This window comes from Heterodontus francisci, chromosome 20 (genome assembly GCF_036365525.1).
Source record: "Heterodontus francisci isolate sHetFra1 chromosome 20, sHetFra1.hap1, whole genome shotgun sequence".
NCBI classification, from domain to species: Eukaryota; Metazoa; Chordata; class Chondrichthyes; order Heterodontiformes; family Heterodontidae; genus Heterodontus; species Heterodontus francisci.
Window position 1 is genome coordinate 22,682,942 of NC_090390.1, and position 17,546 is coordinate 22,700,487.

General features: G+C 45.1%; 1 protein-coding gene across 2 annotated transcripts in view; it reads right to left on the reverse strand.

Moving 5' to 3' along the window:
* Positions 1–8,664: 8,664 nt before the first annotated feature.
* The window catches only part of nrbf2b (nuclear receptor binding factor 2b), a 29,342-nt gene continuing 20,460 nt past the window's right edge, over positions 8,665–17,546 (reverse strand). For both annotated transcript variants that reach the window (XM_068053312.1, XM_068053313.1), the window contains one exon: positions 8,665–9,896. In XM_068053312.1, coding sequence (XP_067909413.1) covers positions 9,159–9,896 — 738 coding nt within the window. In that variant the 3' untranslated portion in view covers positions 8,665–9,158. The remainder of the gene's footprint in view (positions 9,897–17,546) is intronic.

Below are 17,546 nucleotides of genomic sequence, written 5' to 3' on the forward strand. Positions count from 1 at the left end.
CTCCTCTTTGGATCGAATACTATCCCTAATTTCTTTTGTAAGCCACAGTTGAGCCACCTTTCCGGTTTTATTTTTGCACCAGACGGGAATGAATAATTGTTGTAATTCATGCACACTTTCTTTAAATATTATCCATTGCCTATCCACCATCAACCCTTTAAGTAAAGTTCCCCAATCTACCATCGCCAACTCACGCCTCATACCTTCGTAGTTTCCTTTATTTAGATTCAGGACCCTAGTTTCAGATTCAACTACGTCACCCTCCATCTTAATGAAGAATTTTATCATGTTATGGTCGCTCCTCCCCAAGGGGCCCCGCACAACAAGATTGTTAATTAATCCTTTCTCATTGCACAATACCCAGTCTAGGATAGCCTGTTCTCTAGTTGGTTCCTGAATGTATTGGTCTAAAAACCATCATGTACACACTCCAGGAAATCCTCCTCCACAGTATTACTGGTATTATTGGTTTGACCAATCTATACGTAGATTAAAGTCACCCATGATTTCAGTTGTACCCTTATTGCATGCATCTCTAATTTCCTGTTTAATGCCATCCCTTACATCTCCACTACTGTTTGGGGGCCTATAGACAACCCCCACCAACGTTTTCTGCTCCTTGGTGTTTCTTAGCTCCACCCATACAGAATCCACATCATGATTTTCCGAGCCAATAACCTTCCACATTATTGCATTGATTTCCTCCTTTACTAACAATGCTACCCCACCTCCTTTCCCTTTTTGCCTGTCCTTCCTAAATAATGAATACCCTTGGATGTTCAGTTCCCATCTTTGGTCACCCTGCAGCCATGTCTCCATAATCGCAACTATATCATGACCCCCCGTATATATCCACCTGCTCTGTTAATTCATCTACCTTATTGCGAATGCTCCGCGCATTAATGCCTTTAGACTTGTCTTTTTAACATTGTTAGTCATCTTAGCTTTATTTTGCACCATGGCCCCATTTGATTCTTGCCCTTGTTTTCTCTGCCTTCCACTTTTACTTCTTACCTTTCTGTCTTTCATTTCTATCTTTGTTTCCCCCACCTCTGTCTCCCTGCTCAGATTCCCATCCCCCTGCCATTCTTGTTTGTACCCTTCCCGACAGCACTAGCAAACAACCCCCCAAGGAAATTGGTCCCAGTCCTGTCAAGATGCAACCTGTCCAGCTTGTACTGGTCCCACCTTTCCCAGAACTGGTCCCAATGTCGCAGGAATCTGAATCCTTCCCCCCTACACCATTTCTCCAGCCACGTATTCATCTGATATATCCTGCTATTTCTGCTTTCGCTAGCACGGGGCACTGGTAGTAATCCTGAGATTACTGCCTTTGAGGTCCTACTTTTAAAATTTACGTCCTAACTTCCTATATTCAGCTTGTAGGACCTCATCCCTTTTTTTACCCTATGTCATTGGTACCGATTTGTACCATGACAACTGGCTGCTCACCCTCTCCCCTCAGAATGCCCTGCAGCTGCTCAGAGACATCCTTGACCCTAGCACCAGGGAGGCAACATACCATCCTGGAGTCTCTTTTGTGACCACAGAAATGCCTGTCTGTTCCCCTTACGATTGAATGCCTTATCACTATAGCCCTCCCACTCTTCTTCCTCCCCTCCTGTGCAGCAAAGCCACCCATGGTGCCATGAACTTGGCTCTTGCTGCCTTCCCCCTGTGCCATCTCCCCCAACAATATCCAAAGCAGTATATCTGTTAAAGAGGGGGATGGCCACAGGGGACTCCTGCAATACCTGCCTTTCTCTACTGTGCCTGGTGGTCATCCATTCCATTTCTGCCTTGGCAGCATTTGCCTGCAGTGTGACCACCTCACTAAACATACTATCCACGATGATCTCAGCAGAGTGGATGCTCCACAGTAAATCCACTCGCAGCTCCAGCTCCATAATGCGGATTTCAAGTAGGTGCAGCTGGAGACACTTCCTGCACACATATTCGCCCTGGACACTGGAAGTGTCCCTGACTTCCCACATTGCACAGGAAGAGCACTCCACGCTGCCGAGCTGCCCTGCCATGACTTAACCTTAATTTACTCCCTTAAATTGCTCAAAAATTAGAGATTATTAATCCTTGGGACCTTGATTCCCTAAAAAACACTACTTACTATATAAAAAAACTGTAAACCTTACCCTACTCCCAAGAAGCTTTATTACCACTAGTAAACTTTATGAATAACAATAAAACCTTACAATTACTGATGAATTAATTGAGTTTTTAAAGATAAATGAGGAAAAAAAAATACTCACCAACCAATCACTTATCTGTTTCTCTGTGACGCCGTATTTTACTTTTTTCTCCAAATGTGGTGTGCTCACAGACTGAGCCCGGCCCCAGCTTTCGGACCACTCTCCTCTCGCGCTGTTTTGAACCTCTCGGACCGCTCCCCTCTGTCGGTGTAACTGTACCCCAGTCAGTGTCGGTGTAACTGTACCCCAGTGGATATCGTTGTAATGTATCCCAGTCAGTCAGTGTAACTGTAGCTCAGTCAGCGTAACTGTAGCTCGGTCAGTTTCAGTGTACCTGTACACTAGTCAGTGTCAGCGTATCTGTACACTAGTCAGTGTCAGCGTAACTGTACCTCAGTCATTGTCGGTGTAGTTACCCCAGTCACTGTTGGCGTAACTTTATCCCAGTCTATCGAACTAACTGTACCCCAATCACTGTTGGTGCAACTGTACCCCAGTGTGGGTGTAACTGTACTTCAGTCTGTCGGACTAACAGTACCCCAGTCAGTGTCGATGTAACTGTAACCCAGTCAATGTTGGTGTAACTTTACCCCAGTCATTGTCATTTAATCTGTATCCCAGTCAGTCTTAGTATAACTGCACCCCAATTAGCATTGGACTAACTGTATGCATGTCAGTGTTGATGTAACTTTACACCAGTCAGTATCGATGTAACTGTACCCCAGTCAGCTGAGTACTTTGCAAGGCTCCTCCAGAGTGGACCAGGCAGTGGAAGTGTTGCTGAGGAGCCTGATGGTGTGCTCTGTAAAGTTCCTTGTGGCAGCATGGCTGTCATTGCATGCATGTTGTGCACATTGTGCGTAGGTTAGCGATAGGAGACATGAGCCATGTCATAGTGGATAACCCTTGTTGACCAGTAGCCAGCCTTTGACTTGCCATGGTGGGTCAAATGCACTTGGCACAGAGAACTACACAGAATGAAGGAATCGTGACTATTGCCAGGATAATGGGCATTAACCTGCATGATGCACTGCCTGTGGTTGTACACCAGTTGCACATTGAGGGAGTATAATCTCTTTCAGTTCAGGAAAATGGCTGAGCTCAGATGAGGAACATGCAAGGCAATGTACATGAAGTCAATGCCACCCTGCACCATGAGGAAGCCTGCAATCCACGCAAACCCTTGTGCTCGCTCTGCCTGCTCATCTCTGGCAAAAGGGAATGAGGTGAAGCTATCTCTTCTTGTATAGAGAGCCTCAGTGACCTCCCTAATGCGGCCGTGCACTGAAAACTGGGAGATGTTGCTTATATTTCCAGCAGTAACATGGAAGGAACCAGATGTATAAAAGTTAAGAACTAGTCACTTTGATGGCCATAGGCAATGCAGTTCTTGCCCTGTTTGAGGTTACGGTTGTGTCTGCAGCAGTTGGCACATTTCAGTCACAACCTCTTTTGTGAAGCGAAGCTGCATCATGCATTGGTAAAGGAGGTGAACGTTCTCATCTTTGTGTTTAAATCCCATCATGGCCTTGCTCCTCCCTAACTCTGCAACCTCCTCCAGCTCTATACCCACCCCCACTCAACTTGACCAACCCAGCCTCTAAACTCCCCATTCCCCTGACTTTGGCATCTTGTCCATCTCCCATTCCTTTTGTCCCCACCATTGGCAATCGTGACATCAACTGTCTCGGTCCCACACTCAGGGATTCCCATTGTAAACCTGTCCATCTCTCCCTCCTCCTTTAAGACCCTCCTGAAAACCCATCTCTGACCAAGCCTTTGTCCTCTTAATGTCTCCTGTGGCTTGGTGTCTATTTATTTTGGATTATGTCTCTGTGAAGTGCCTATATTAAATGTGCTATATAAATACAAATAGTTGTTGATGACAGAGCTGAGTCTGCTGGGATTTCACACAACAAATGCTCTTTGAATGATGCAGAAGTAACACCATGGTAAGCTTCCTCTGGTCACAGCTCACAAATTAGACTACTTGCATCCATACCGTCATCTCTCTACAGTGTGATAGATATCTTACATGATGTCTGAGACAATTCACATTTTTGAAATGTATTGATCTGTCTTCTTGGGTTTTTGAAATGAAAAAGGGGTGAGGGTGGGCTTGTGATGAGGGGAGAGGAGAAAGTAATATGTTCTTGCACCATCTACAGCCTGTGGAATGAGGGAGTAGAGAGCAGTGGGAAAAGGAGGATTAGGTATGTAAATACCCTCATCATCAATCCCTTCAGTGACCACAGCATCAGTGATTCCCCTTCTCAAGATGGCCAGCATTGTATCCTCCATTAAGGTTGACGTGTGCAAGCACGCTGTCCTCCTCCAGTCCTTTCCTGCTGCCTCCTGTTATGCATCACCTTCTCCTGCAAGAGGGAAGTGTGTCATTGAGTGTCCTGCAATAGTTTGGGGTGATGTGGCTGTCATGGTTGAATAGCTGCCAGAGTGTGCAAGCTGAGAATTTGGGTGTGAAGCTTGCGACACTGCTTAATATGTGAGGGTGAGGCATATGATTTCAAGGGTTGAGCACTGATTGATAGGAATTGGTGATGGGGATGTAGTAGATTGAGCTGTGAATGAGGCTGGTGGTGCAGTTGTATATTAAACTTACTCACCTTGACAGATTATGCCAGATCATTAAACTCCTCCCTGTACTGCATCCAAGGTCTTGGACCTATACTCCCAGCATTGACCTCTGCCGCTACTTCTTCGCACTGCCTCCTGAGCATGTGTCTGGATCATCTTCTGCCTCCCTGCAGGCACAGGACGTCTTTCCTTCTCTTCACGTCTTGCATCAAGACGTCCAGGGTATTACCAGAAAACCTTAGTGCATGCTCCCTCGCATGTTAAGCCATTGGCCAATTCTTATCCCTAAATCAACATCACTAAAAGAGATTATTTGGTCATTATACACATTGGTGTTTGTAGGATCTTGCTGTGCATAAATTGGCTGCCACATTTTGTACATTACAACAGTGGCTACACTTCAAAAATACATTAGCTGTAAAGCACTTTGAAATGTCCAGTGGTCGCAAAAGGCGCTATATAAATGCGTCTTTCTTTTCTTTATTTCTTAAAGTCTCATAGCCCAGATTCAATTTTCATAAAGCACCCACTTCTTGCAGCTTCAATGCACGTACCCTTTAAGAGATGCAGGCTGCCTTTAAGCAGCACTAACCAGCCACAACATGATGCCCCCTTGCTGATGACCAGTGCAAGTAGAGTTGGCTTCATGCAGCCAGTCATTTAAAGCAGCAAGCCACACCAATTTAACACGGTGCCTGCAAAGCAATGAACCGGCATGAGTTAATTGCATACCGTGATCTCCATGCACATTTTTGGGGGTTAGCCAATTTAACCCCCAAAGATTCAGCTTTGAGGTACAAAGAACAAAGAACAGTACAGCACAGGAACAGGCCATTCGGCCCTCCAAGCCTGCGCCGATCTTGATGCCTGTCTAAACTAAAACCTTCTGCACTTCCGGGGTCCATATCCCTCTATTATTCCCTTCCTATTCATGTATTTGTCAAGATGCCTCTTAAACGTCACTATCGTACCTGCTTCCACCACCTGCCCCGGCAACAAGTTCCAGGCACTCACCACCCTCTGTGTAAAGAACTTGCCTCGCACATCCTCTCTAAACTTTGCCTCTCGCACCTTAAACCTATGTCCCCTAGTAACTGACTCTTCCACCCTGGGAAAAAGCTACTATCCACTCTGTCCATGCCGCTCATAACTTTGTAAACCTCTATCATGTCGCCCCTCCACCTCTGTCATTCCAGTGAAAACAATCCGGGTTTATCCAACCTCTCCTCATAGCTAATGCCCTCCAGACCAGGCAACATCCTGGTAAACCTCTTCTGTACCCTCTCCAAAGCCTCCACGTCCTTCTGGTAGTGTGGCAACCAGAATTGCACGCAATATTCTAAGTGTGGCCTAACTAAAGTTCTGTACAGCTGCAGCATGACTTGCCAATTTTTATACTCTATGCCCCGGCCGATGAAGGCAAGCATGCCGTATGCCTTCTTGACTACCTTATCCACCTGCATTGCCACTTTCAGTGACCTGTGGACCTGTACGCCCAGATCTCTCTGCCTGTCAATACTCCTAAGGATCCTGCCATTTACTGTATACTTCCCACCTGCATTAGATCTTCCAAAATGCATTACCTCACATTTTTCCAGATTAAACTCCATCTGCCATTTCTCCGCCCAAGTCTCCAACCGATCTATATCCTGCTGTATCCTCTGACAATCCTCATCACTATCCGCAACTCCACCAACCTTTGTGTCGTCCGCAAACTTACTAATCAGACCAGCTACATTTTCCTCTAAATCATTTATATATACTACAAAGAACAAAGGTCCCAGCACTGATCCCTGCGGAACACCACTAGTCACATCCCTCCATTCAGAAAAGCACCCTTCCACTGCTACCCTCAGTCTTTTATGACCGAGCCAGTTCTGTATCCATCTTGCCAGCTCACCTCTGATCCCGTGAGACTTCACCTTTTGTACTTAATGACCTTGAAGAAACAGAGACACTAAGTGAGCAGCTCCATTGTATATTTGGTCGTCATGTCTATAACTTTATTCATGGTTTGTAAGTCAGTCAGACCACATGAGTTTGTAAATTAACGTGGGCGATGGGAGCGATCCCGCAAAGTTTAATGCTGACTGCGAGTGGGTCTGTGTCAGTGAACTCAGACAGCCATGCGCTGCCAGATCAAGCCATGAGAACAGAAGGTGAAAGCACAGGACATCAAGACTTGAATGTCAGCCAAGAACATGCTGTTCACCTCCATTTCCTGTATAAAATGGATGCAACTATTTTGGGTCTTGCTCTCCTAAGAGGAGTGTGCTGGTTAGGTGATTAAGTTGCCTTTTGGCCTTAATTAATTCATTTTTATTTTGTGTGGCCTATCGGATCGGATTGCCCTGGTGTATTCTGTCCACAAAAAAAAAATCATACCCTGACCAGTTACTGCCCCATCAGCAGCAAAGTGATGGAGTCATCAACAATGCCATCAAGCAACGCCTACTCACCAACACTCAGCGTTAGTTCGGCCAGAACTACTCGGCTCCAGACCGCATTCCAGCCTTGATTCTCCAAGAACTGAATTCCAGAGGTGCAGTGAGAGTGATTGCCCTCGACATCAAGGCAGCATTGACCGAGTGTGGCATTAAGGAGCCTTAATGAAGCTGAAGTCAATGGAACATGAGGGTGGGGGGGGGACTCTGCAGTGGCTGGAGTCACACGAGTACGAAGGAGGAAGGTTGTGCTCGTTGGAAGCCAATCATCTCAGCCCCAGGTCATTGCTTCAGGAGTTCCTCAGGACAGTGTCCTTGGCCCAACTAAGACAGTTTCCCAGATTTCCACTATCCTGTGTGTGAACAAGGGCTTCCTGACATCATCCTTGAATGGCTGAGCTCTAATTTTAAGGCTATGCCTCCTTGTTCTGGACTCCTACACCAGAGGATATAGTTTCTTTTTACCCTATCAATATCTTTGATTGGATCACCACTCAATCTATATTCAAGGGATGTGGAACAAAGGCAGAAGAATGGAGCAGAGGTACAGATCAGCCATGATTTAATTGAATGGCTCAGCAGGTGTGAACGGCTGAATGGTTTCCTCCTGTCCGTATGTTCAGCAGGGAAATCAAAGTGACAGCTAATGTGGGCATCTAGAGAATAGACAGGAAGAAGTGAAGCAGTTAGGAGATCTGGTGCCACACTATTTTTCTACAACTCTGGCTAAGATTAACAACACAGTATACGTTGTCAAGTCAGAACGGAGATTTGAGCCTAAGGCTCCTTATGATTAAAGTGACAAAGATAAAAAAAGGTATCGCTACAGTAAATCATTTGGAAGCAGCAGAAAACAAATGCTAATATTGTACTCAAAACCAGACATCACAGCTTAAGTCAATTGTTTTAATGGCAAGTCACATTTGTGATGCTCTGGCACAGTTCCCTTCAAGTCTGAGGAAAGAAAGGTTTATATTCATAAAGCACCTTATCATGTCTGGACAAAACATACAATGAATTATTTTGAAGCCATTCGGATTGCATAAACAGCAATGAAATGAATGACAGGTTAACCTGAGGGAAGAATGCAAGTGACAGCACCAGAAGTCTCTGCTCTTCAAACAGTGCCATAAAAATAACATCCACCTGGTTCAAAGGCAGACAGCGCCTCTGGAATATAGAAGCCCTCAGTACTGTCACCCAATGTTCCATCTAAGCTGCGCAGCCACACAGCAACCCAAAAGTTCCCGCACACAAGGCAGCCTGTGTAAAAATCTAATGGGCCTGTGCACTTAAATATTGCCCACTTACTACAAAAAAAAATGAAGGGTACACCACTGTCAGCCTTATGGCTAAGTGTGCTACCAACTGAGCGACAATGGCACTTAAAGCAGAAATAAAAGTTCTGTAAAATTAAATTGCAAGGATTGTATTTTTATTTAATTATTCGATCTGCAAATCAAATACCGACACTATTTTTTTCATTTCTTTCATGCAGCAAAAAAAAGTTACAATTCATCTTTAGACAAGTCATATCACACAAGGTAACTTGTTTAGACTGAAAGAAAACAATAAAAAAGTATACAATGATGCACCCCAATTACTGCAATGTAAACTGATCATTCAGAAGTAAAGTTGATTTGGTTCCCTCATCATACAGTAGAAATACATGTAATGTTCCTGATTGGCTTTGAAATTTGCATCACATTAAGAGTTCATTGAGTGGCACAGACTGATTCATGGAGGTGAGGACCCAAATGTAAACAGTGCCCCAGTCCACCTGGATGAGAAAATCATACACACTGCACATATGATCATCTGGCGCACGAGTCATATGTACAACAGGAACATTAACTGCTATTTTGAGGCACTGTACCACTTATTTGCTAACAGTTTTATGCAAGTATGCGCCCTATAGTTTATCCATTGAGGTTTCCTTTTGGTTGTCCAACAGTTCTTTCAGATTACACACAACCTCCTCAGGAAGTTCTAAAAGGGGGAGATCATCCAATGAAATGTCCTGAGCTGGCATTTCCAAAGGAGGAAGGTTGGGTATTGGAATGTCTTTCGCCTTCCCAGCATTGGTGGTGTTACCAGGTGGTTGGCTGATGCACCATAAGTCTGACTTCACAAAGTCTGAATCAATGTCCAATTCCTTCTCCAACGGGGACTTCCTAAGTCGTGCATTTTCTGCATGTAGCTGTTTATTCTCCTTCTTTAGCCTCTCGTTCTCAGCTGTAAGTAGATCAACAAGTCTTTTCAGTTCAGAAATTTTCATCTCTTGCTCCTCTATCTTTGTCTTGTCATCTTTAGGAGCTTTGTTCCCTGTACAGGTCTTCAAAGGAACTTGCCTCTTCTCTAACAGAAAGAGAAGAGTATCTGGTTCCCGATCATAGGAATTCTGAATTTGCCTCAGATATTCCTCCTGGTTAAGGCTACTCATTTCTGTACTTGTGGAAAGCGTCTTCTGACCATCAGATTTATCAGAGAACTGTTTCATGGGTAAATGGGGATCAGCGTCCCTGTCTGCTGCCTTTGGGTGTACCTGAGCCCTCAGCTTCTCTTCTCTCTTAGCTCTCTTCCATCTTTCATGGATTAGAAGCTGATGTTTGATATGACTGTCTCTCTGTAGCTCCAATGATAATAAAGCCTGTACATTCAGAACACAGTAATTCATTAGCGGAGAAAAAAGTCGCTACATAATTAACATTTCAATAACTGTACTGAAAAAGAACACAGTAGCACCATATAAAAACAAAATACTGCAGATACTAGAAATCTGAAACAAAATCAGAAAATGCTGGAGACACTCAGCAGGCCAGGCAGCATCTGTGGAAAGAAATAGCACCATAACCAGGGTCAACACAGTCTAGGTTAGGGGTGCTGCGGCTCACAATCACCTGCGCTGGCTGGGTGACTTTCATCAGTTCCCAGGTGAAACACCATTGGGAACTGAGACATTGGACAGAAAACACCAACGCTTGCACATCTGTCATGGCATCTGACAGCTGATCACTGGTCAGAATGCAGTGTGGCCAATGATCATTCCACATCCAATCTGAAGCTTTCTGAAGAGGAGCTAATGGGTGTGTGAACATTCTGCTTCCAAGGGGCAAACTGACATTTTTGATGAGACAATACATCTAACAGCGCAGTAAAACTGGTGCAGAATGCGATGCCAGGATCTTAGAATGCCAAACGGCACATTCAAAAACTGAGACACATTAGCAAAAGCCAAAGCCCAGGTGCAAGCCACATACTCACTTTCTTGTTGAGGAACAGTTCAGTTTTTGCCAAGTTGGAGTGGTGAGTTTGGGAAGGAAAAAGATTTTAGGACAGAGAATAGAGTGTCATGTTTTAGGGTTATTTAACCATTTTAGTCACAGGAACTACTTAGGTAAGGGTCATTTTAAAAAGTGTTTTGATAAAAGTTTGCTTTAAATATGTTGGTTTCTCAAGATAGCCTCCTGTTAGGTTGTGAATCCAAAGTCTGACAAATAATATGCTAATTGGAAGCTGTCTTTCCCCCAGAGACAAACGGTAATTAATTTAGTGGCATGTCTTTAAGAAATAAACAGTGTGTGCCTATTGTGTTGGGATGATTTTGATCACTTCCCGACTATTAAGCCTGCTGCACAATCAGGCACCAAAAGACCACAAAATGAAAACGACGCTACCCCATGACTGGAAGATAGAACATAATATATTGCACAGCTAAGATGACCCACCTGAGTGGGGATAGCATCATGTGTTTCTTATTTTTATCATTCCGAAAATACAAATTGCAGTGATTGAACTCTACGACTCTGATCACATCTATCGTTCTGGATCTGTCACCTTATCCTGGATTATAGATGCTTGCGACTTGAACCAAACACTGTCTCAACCAACATTAACTTTGCCTTCCTTTGGGGAGATTGAACATATATATGTGCAAAAGTATGTGGTCCAGAAGACAAGGGTATTCTTATTCCTTCCTGGATGTGAGTGTTGCAGGCAAGTCCTGCATTTATTGCCCATCGCTAACTGCCCTGGAGAAGATGGTCGTGAGCCACCTTCTTGAACCACTGCAGTCCATCAATGGCATTACCATTGCTGAATCCCACACTAACATCCTGAGCATTACCATTGATCAGAAACTGAACTGGACCAGTCATATAAATACTGTGGCTGCAAGAGGTCAGAGGCTGGGAATTCCATGGCAAGCAACTCACTTTGACTCCCCAAAACCTGTCCACCATCTACAAGACACAAGTCAGGAATGTGATGGAATACAGTCCACTTGCCTGGATGAATGCAGCTCCAACAAAACTCAAGAAGCTCAACCCCATCCAGGACAAAGCAGCCCACTTGATCGTCACCCCAACCATCTTAAACATTCACTCCCTCCACCACTGTTGCACAGTGGTGGCAGTGTGCACCATATACAAGATACAACACTGCAACTCACCAAGCTTTCTGGGACAGCACCTTCCAAACCTGTGACCTCTATCATCAGATGCATGGGAACACCAACTGCAAGTTCCCCTCCAAGCCATACACCATCCTGACTTAGAACTGCATTGTTGTTCCTTCACCGTCGCTGGGTCAAAATCCTGGAAAAAACTTCCTAACAGCACTGTTGGTATACCTACACCAGATGGACAGCAGTTCAAGGTGACAGCTCAGCACCACCTTCTCAAGGGCAATTAGATGTAGGCAATAAATGCTGGCCGAGCCAGTGAAGTCCACATCCCATGAACGAATAAAAAAAAAAAAGAGCCTTGGCAAGTTGCTGCTGTGCATCCTGTAGATGGTATACACTGCTGCCACTGTGCAACAGTGGTGAAGGCAGTGAATGTTTAAGATGGTGGATGGAGTCCTGATCAAGCGGGCTGCTTTGTCCTGGATGGCATTGAGCTTCTTGAGCGCTGCTGGAGCTGCACTCATCCAGGCAAGCAAATTGTATTCCATCAAACTCCTGACTGGTGCCTTGTAGATGGTGGGCAGGCATTGAGGAGTCAGGAGGTGAGTTACTTGCTGCAGAATTCCCATCCTCCTTCTTGCTCTTGTAGCCACGGTATTTATATGGCTGGTCCAGTTCAGTTTCTGGTCAATGGTAATCCCCATGATGTTGATGATCGGGATTGGTGCAGCCCAGTGTCTCAATACTGTACAAGTAGATACAGGGCAGTGGGAGTCAACCCACTTAATTACTGGGTACTCAGACAACCTATCGGAGTAACTGGAGCACGTTTATGGCAGACCCAAATTAGTCACGGTTATAATTCAGATGGCCACTGTTGGCACAAGATTAAGTGGCAGATTTGAGGCATTTATGCAAGCAGCAACCCGAGGCCAAATGGCAAATGTCATTTATAAGTTTGTTTCTAAATAAAATTGTTATTTCTCCTCAAAACTGGCAGGATTATTAAAATACATTCTAGCATCTAGCAGACTAGTGGGACCCAGATCTACTTCATGGAGTTTGTCATTACCATCCAGGCAGAAATTACAGATATCAGCAGCAGGAAAATATTCTCAAAGCTTTGAAATGAGTTGCTATGCTAACAACCAGAAAGGCTTCCCAAAGAATGATATGTTGTTTCCCTGAACATATCTGTGACAAAAGCAGAGTTTTGACCCTGTTAACCAAGTTAAAATGGAAGCAGTCTTTCCTTCTGAAATTTCAAATTGGAGAACTGAGTCAGACTGTCTATGGTAAAACAGGCCAAGTACTTTGATCTGGAAAATTGGCAAAGCAGGGGCTCTATTTCAAAGACAAATGTGCATTATTCCCTTGGCATATGTGGGATCTAGATGGTGTCTTATGCAATAGTGCATTCATATAACACCTTTAATATTTAGTAATTTGATAGTCCTGCACTTGGAAATCCAGAAATTGTATAAAAGCTGTGACACTTCCTACAATCTCTCAATTGTTCCAGAGATCTGTACCCCATGGATTAGAAATTTACATCATTCAGGTAGAACTTTGCATCATAAAAGTCTGAAAAAGGTAGTTTCATCCAAAAGTTTATTCATCTGTGTAAAAACAGTTTTAAAAGTGTACGACAACTCCCCAGGACTGATTCTGCCCTTTATTGTTTTAAGTACAGAACTACTTGTAAGTTACTGGTTTGTGTAAACATGCATAGTTCAACCTATAAATAAACCTATTAGTTTAGCCTGAACACTCAACAGCATGGTATTCTCTGCCTTTTAGAGAAGACAACAGAATGCAAAGGTCATCTCACATGATCTGCAATATACTGTATACCATACTGTTGATTGTTTTGCTGGGCATGGGACCACACATACTAGATTCAGAAGAGACTCTGCTTTGCTGCATTTTGCTGTGAACACAATGCCCTCTAGAGTCACAGGGAAAATTTCCTCATAATGGAAAATAAAAGCCTAATGATCAGAGCCATTAACAAGGTGCATTTTGGATCAGTTTTGGCTTTCTGGGACAGAGGACTGGTCTCACTGTGTAAAAATAGATTGCTGCATCAAGTGGTCAGAAGTTTAGAATGGAAGGATTCCAAAGTACTGAAATGTTAACATTTTAAAAGCATGAGGAAAAGAAGTCAGATGCACATTTCCTCAAAAACACATTGTTTCAAACAGGTATCTAAAGGCATCAATGCGTAGGACATTGAAACACATTCCCAGCACACACGATTAGTCCCCAATAGGATTTGAAAGCTCTAGTCCTCAGATTCAAAGCAAACACTCTGCAGAACTTTGCAAGAAAGCTATCTTTGCACCTTTTTTCCAGATGAAAAATGGGGCAAATAAAAGCCAATTTTGCATGACTATAACATTGTGCCTCAAGGATGTCTGAAAAATGTTTCAATAAATTACTGGCTTCAGGCGATTTCCGGCATCGGAGGTGGTTGCCTGAAACAGGCATTGGTCCCCTTGCATATGCTAATGAGGAGCCCAACACCAGGGAGATTGGATTGCCCCCAAGTAGAGCAAATACTGGGCCTCACCCACTCAGGTTTTCCAGTTGTAAATATGGCCTAGCAAGAGGCCATCACAAAAGGCAATTTTTTCATATTAAATTCATGTGCAGCTAGGAGATTTGTTCCACCTGGCTCCACAGACTCCTGACTACCACAGATGGCAACAGCAGTCCCCTTCCTGCTGTCCCTCCTGCTAGGATATATCCGAGAGCAGGCTGCCAGCTAGGCAAACAGCACAAAGTTCTTTCTCTGAAAATGGCGAGCTGCCTGTGGAGACTCCAGCAGCTCACCAAACCTACTGAAATTAAGCCCAATTCTGGCATGGCCTTGGCCTCTTGGTTGGGGCATGGCTGCCTGTGCAGTACTGATTCTGGGCCCAAAAATGTATCCAGCTGAATTTTCACCCTCAGTTGGCAGCCGTGGTATCTTCAATCCTCAAGTGAATTATTTGGGTTAAAAACAAAAAGTGCTGGAAATACTCAGCAGGTCGGGCAGCATCTGTGGAGAGAGAAGCAGAGTTAACGTTTCAGGTCAGTGACCTTTCATCAGAACATGAAAGGTCACTGATCTGAGATGTTAACTCTGCTTCTCTCTCCACAGATGCTGCCCGACCTGCTGAGTATTTCCAGCACTTTTTGTTTTTATTTCAGATTTCCAGCATCTGCAGTATTTTGCTTTTATTGAATTATTTGGGTAACTGATATCCATGTGTGATTAAATCAGGATTTTCAAATGAAATTAATGAAAAGACAATAATGTATTTATTTATTTTAAAAGATATTACTTGCACTAGCTTTTTCCATACAACACACCAATTCCAGCCAAGAAATGTAGGCAGCCAACCACCACCCACGTCTGTGCTGTGCTGATCTTGATGTGGCTGCAAGGATTGCACAAGAGCAGTCTGAGCCAACTTGGCCCCAGTTTTCTTTCCTACAGGGTCCCAGAGATTGATGCAAAAAAAAAAAGCATTTAAAAGAACCACAAAGAAGTCGTCCCCAAAGGAAAAAGGTCACCACCCAAACCGGTAGCAAGAGGAGGCTAATGTCGGAGACTGACTATAGCAGCCGCTCCTCATTGGATGAGGAAGGGCCGGAAAGACAGCACCTGCAAAAGAAGTGGCAGAACGCAAGGGAACTGGAAGAAAAAGCCCCCAGCTCCGTGGCACTGGAAGCAACGATGGGCCCAGTGCGCCCCAACCCCAAAGTGTTGAACCCAGCTAGATGCCCAAGCAATGATTTCAACTGCATCATCAATGCAGCTGGACAACCCGGCAGAGACGTCAGCAGATTGGACGCTATGTCCAGATTCCTGATGGAAACAGTAAAAGATGTCAAGCTGCACGACATCTTCAGCAACCCTGCAGACGGAGCGCAGCGAAGATACACCTGATCAAGACTGGATGGGTCTGCCTGTTCTAGGATTGACTTCCTGTTTACGTCCTGTGCATTCACGGTCAGATCCACCGATGCCAAGCCGGTGTTCTTCTCTGACCACTGCCTCCTACTGGCCGACTGTCACTTACAGGACGACCAGCGGATTGGCAGGGGGACATGGAAGTTGAATGTAAAACTGCTGACCTCAGAAGACATTGAGGAGCTCAAAAGGGATTACAAATATTGGAGAACCGTGAAGCCCCTCTTTTGAGTTTCCGGCGCACTGCTGGGAAGCAATCAAGGTGAACATCAAGAGGTTCTTCATTCTCAAAGGTGTTGAGGGTGGGTGAGAGCGAGAGCGAGGGAAATGGTCCAACTCCAGCAAAGCGCACAGAATCTGCTCCAGCTGATAGGGAGGGGGGGGGCGGGGTCGAGGTCAAGGCGGATCTCCACGAGGTGAAGAGCCAGCAGGCCTTGCTCTTTGCCATGGAGGCCTCCAAGATCATCTTCCGGTCCCGAGTCTGCTCCGTTGAGTAGGACGAGACATGCTCGCATTTCTTCTCCAAAAGGTACAGAGAGCTCCGTGATCAACAGGCTAAAGGAAGAGGACGGCTTGGTAACATCATCGCAGTCTGACATACTAAGGATTAGCAAATCCTTTTATGCTGGGCTGTACGACATGACGTCCACGGAAAGCATGGCCTTCCAGTCCTTCCTGTCATCTATCACGGAGGTCTTAGATGACAGAACGCGGGAGAGTCTGGACAAACCGCTAACTCTGGATGAGCTGACAAAGGCCATCAGTTTGTTAGAGACAAGTAAAGCTCCCGGAAGCGATGGCTTACCGGTTGAGTTGTATTCGACTCTGTGGGACTGGATCAGCCCAGACCCGTTGGAAGTGTACGAGAGTATGCTTCTGGCTGGCCCCATGTCTGAATCCATGAGCAAAGGCATCATCCCTCTCATCTACAAGCGGAAGGGGGAGAGGGCGGAAATCAGAAATTGGCAGCCCATCTCACTGCTTCATGCAGACAAGATTCTGTCCCAGGTCATCACCAATTGGGTCAAATCTGCTCTGGAGTTGGTGATTCACCCCAATCAGACCTGCATTGTACCTGGCAGGAAGATCTTGGATAGCCTCGCACTACTCAGGAGGACAGGGGGGTGGACACCTGCTTCATCAGCTTGGACTAGAAGGTTTTTGACAGGATATCACACACCTACATGATGGGCGTGCTCTCCAAAATGGGGTTTGGGGAGGGAATCTGCAATTGGATCCAACTGCTGTACACAAACATCAGTAGTGAAGTCTCAATCAATGGGTGGGAATCAGTAAGTTTCCTGATTAAATCTGGAGTCAGACAGGGCTGTCCTCTCTCCCCTATCTTGTTTGTTTGCTGTATTGAACCTTTTGCTGAGTCCATATGGAAGGATGCGAGCAAAAGAGGGGATACAATCCCAGACAGTGGAGGCATTCAGGTCAAAGCTTCCCGGCACATGGATGACGGCGCCGTCTTCTGCTCGGATCTCCTGATGAGCATCTGCGAACAGATCAAACTGGCCTTGGGAGCCAAAGTAAATCAGGGCAAGGCCATGTTCTTTGGGAACTGGGCTGACCGATTTCTTTAACAAAAACAAGAAATGCTGGATTCACTCAGCAGGTCTGGCAGCATCTGTGGAAAGAGAAGCAGAGTTAACGTTTCGGGTCAGTGACCCTTCTTCGGAACTCTTTGTTCCCTTCACCGCCAGGTCAGACTACTGAAGGTGCTGGGGAGATGGTTTGGCAGGGTGGAGTGTGTACCAAAATCTGGAAGGAGAGTATAGTCATGGTAAAACATAAACTGAGCATGTGGGAGCAGTGTTCTCTCTCCATTGCAGGTAAGAACCTGGTCATCAGGTGCGAGGTGCTCACGTTGTTACTGTACGTGGCGCGGGTCTGGCCCATACCCAACTCCTTCACTGTGGCGGTCACCC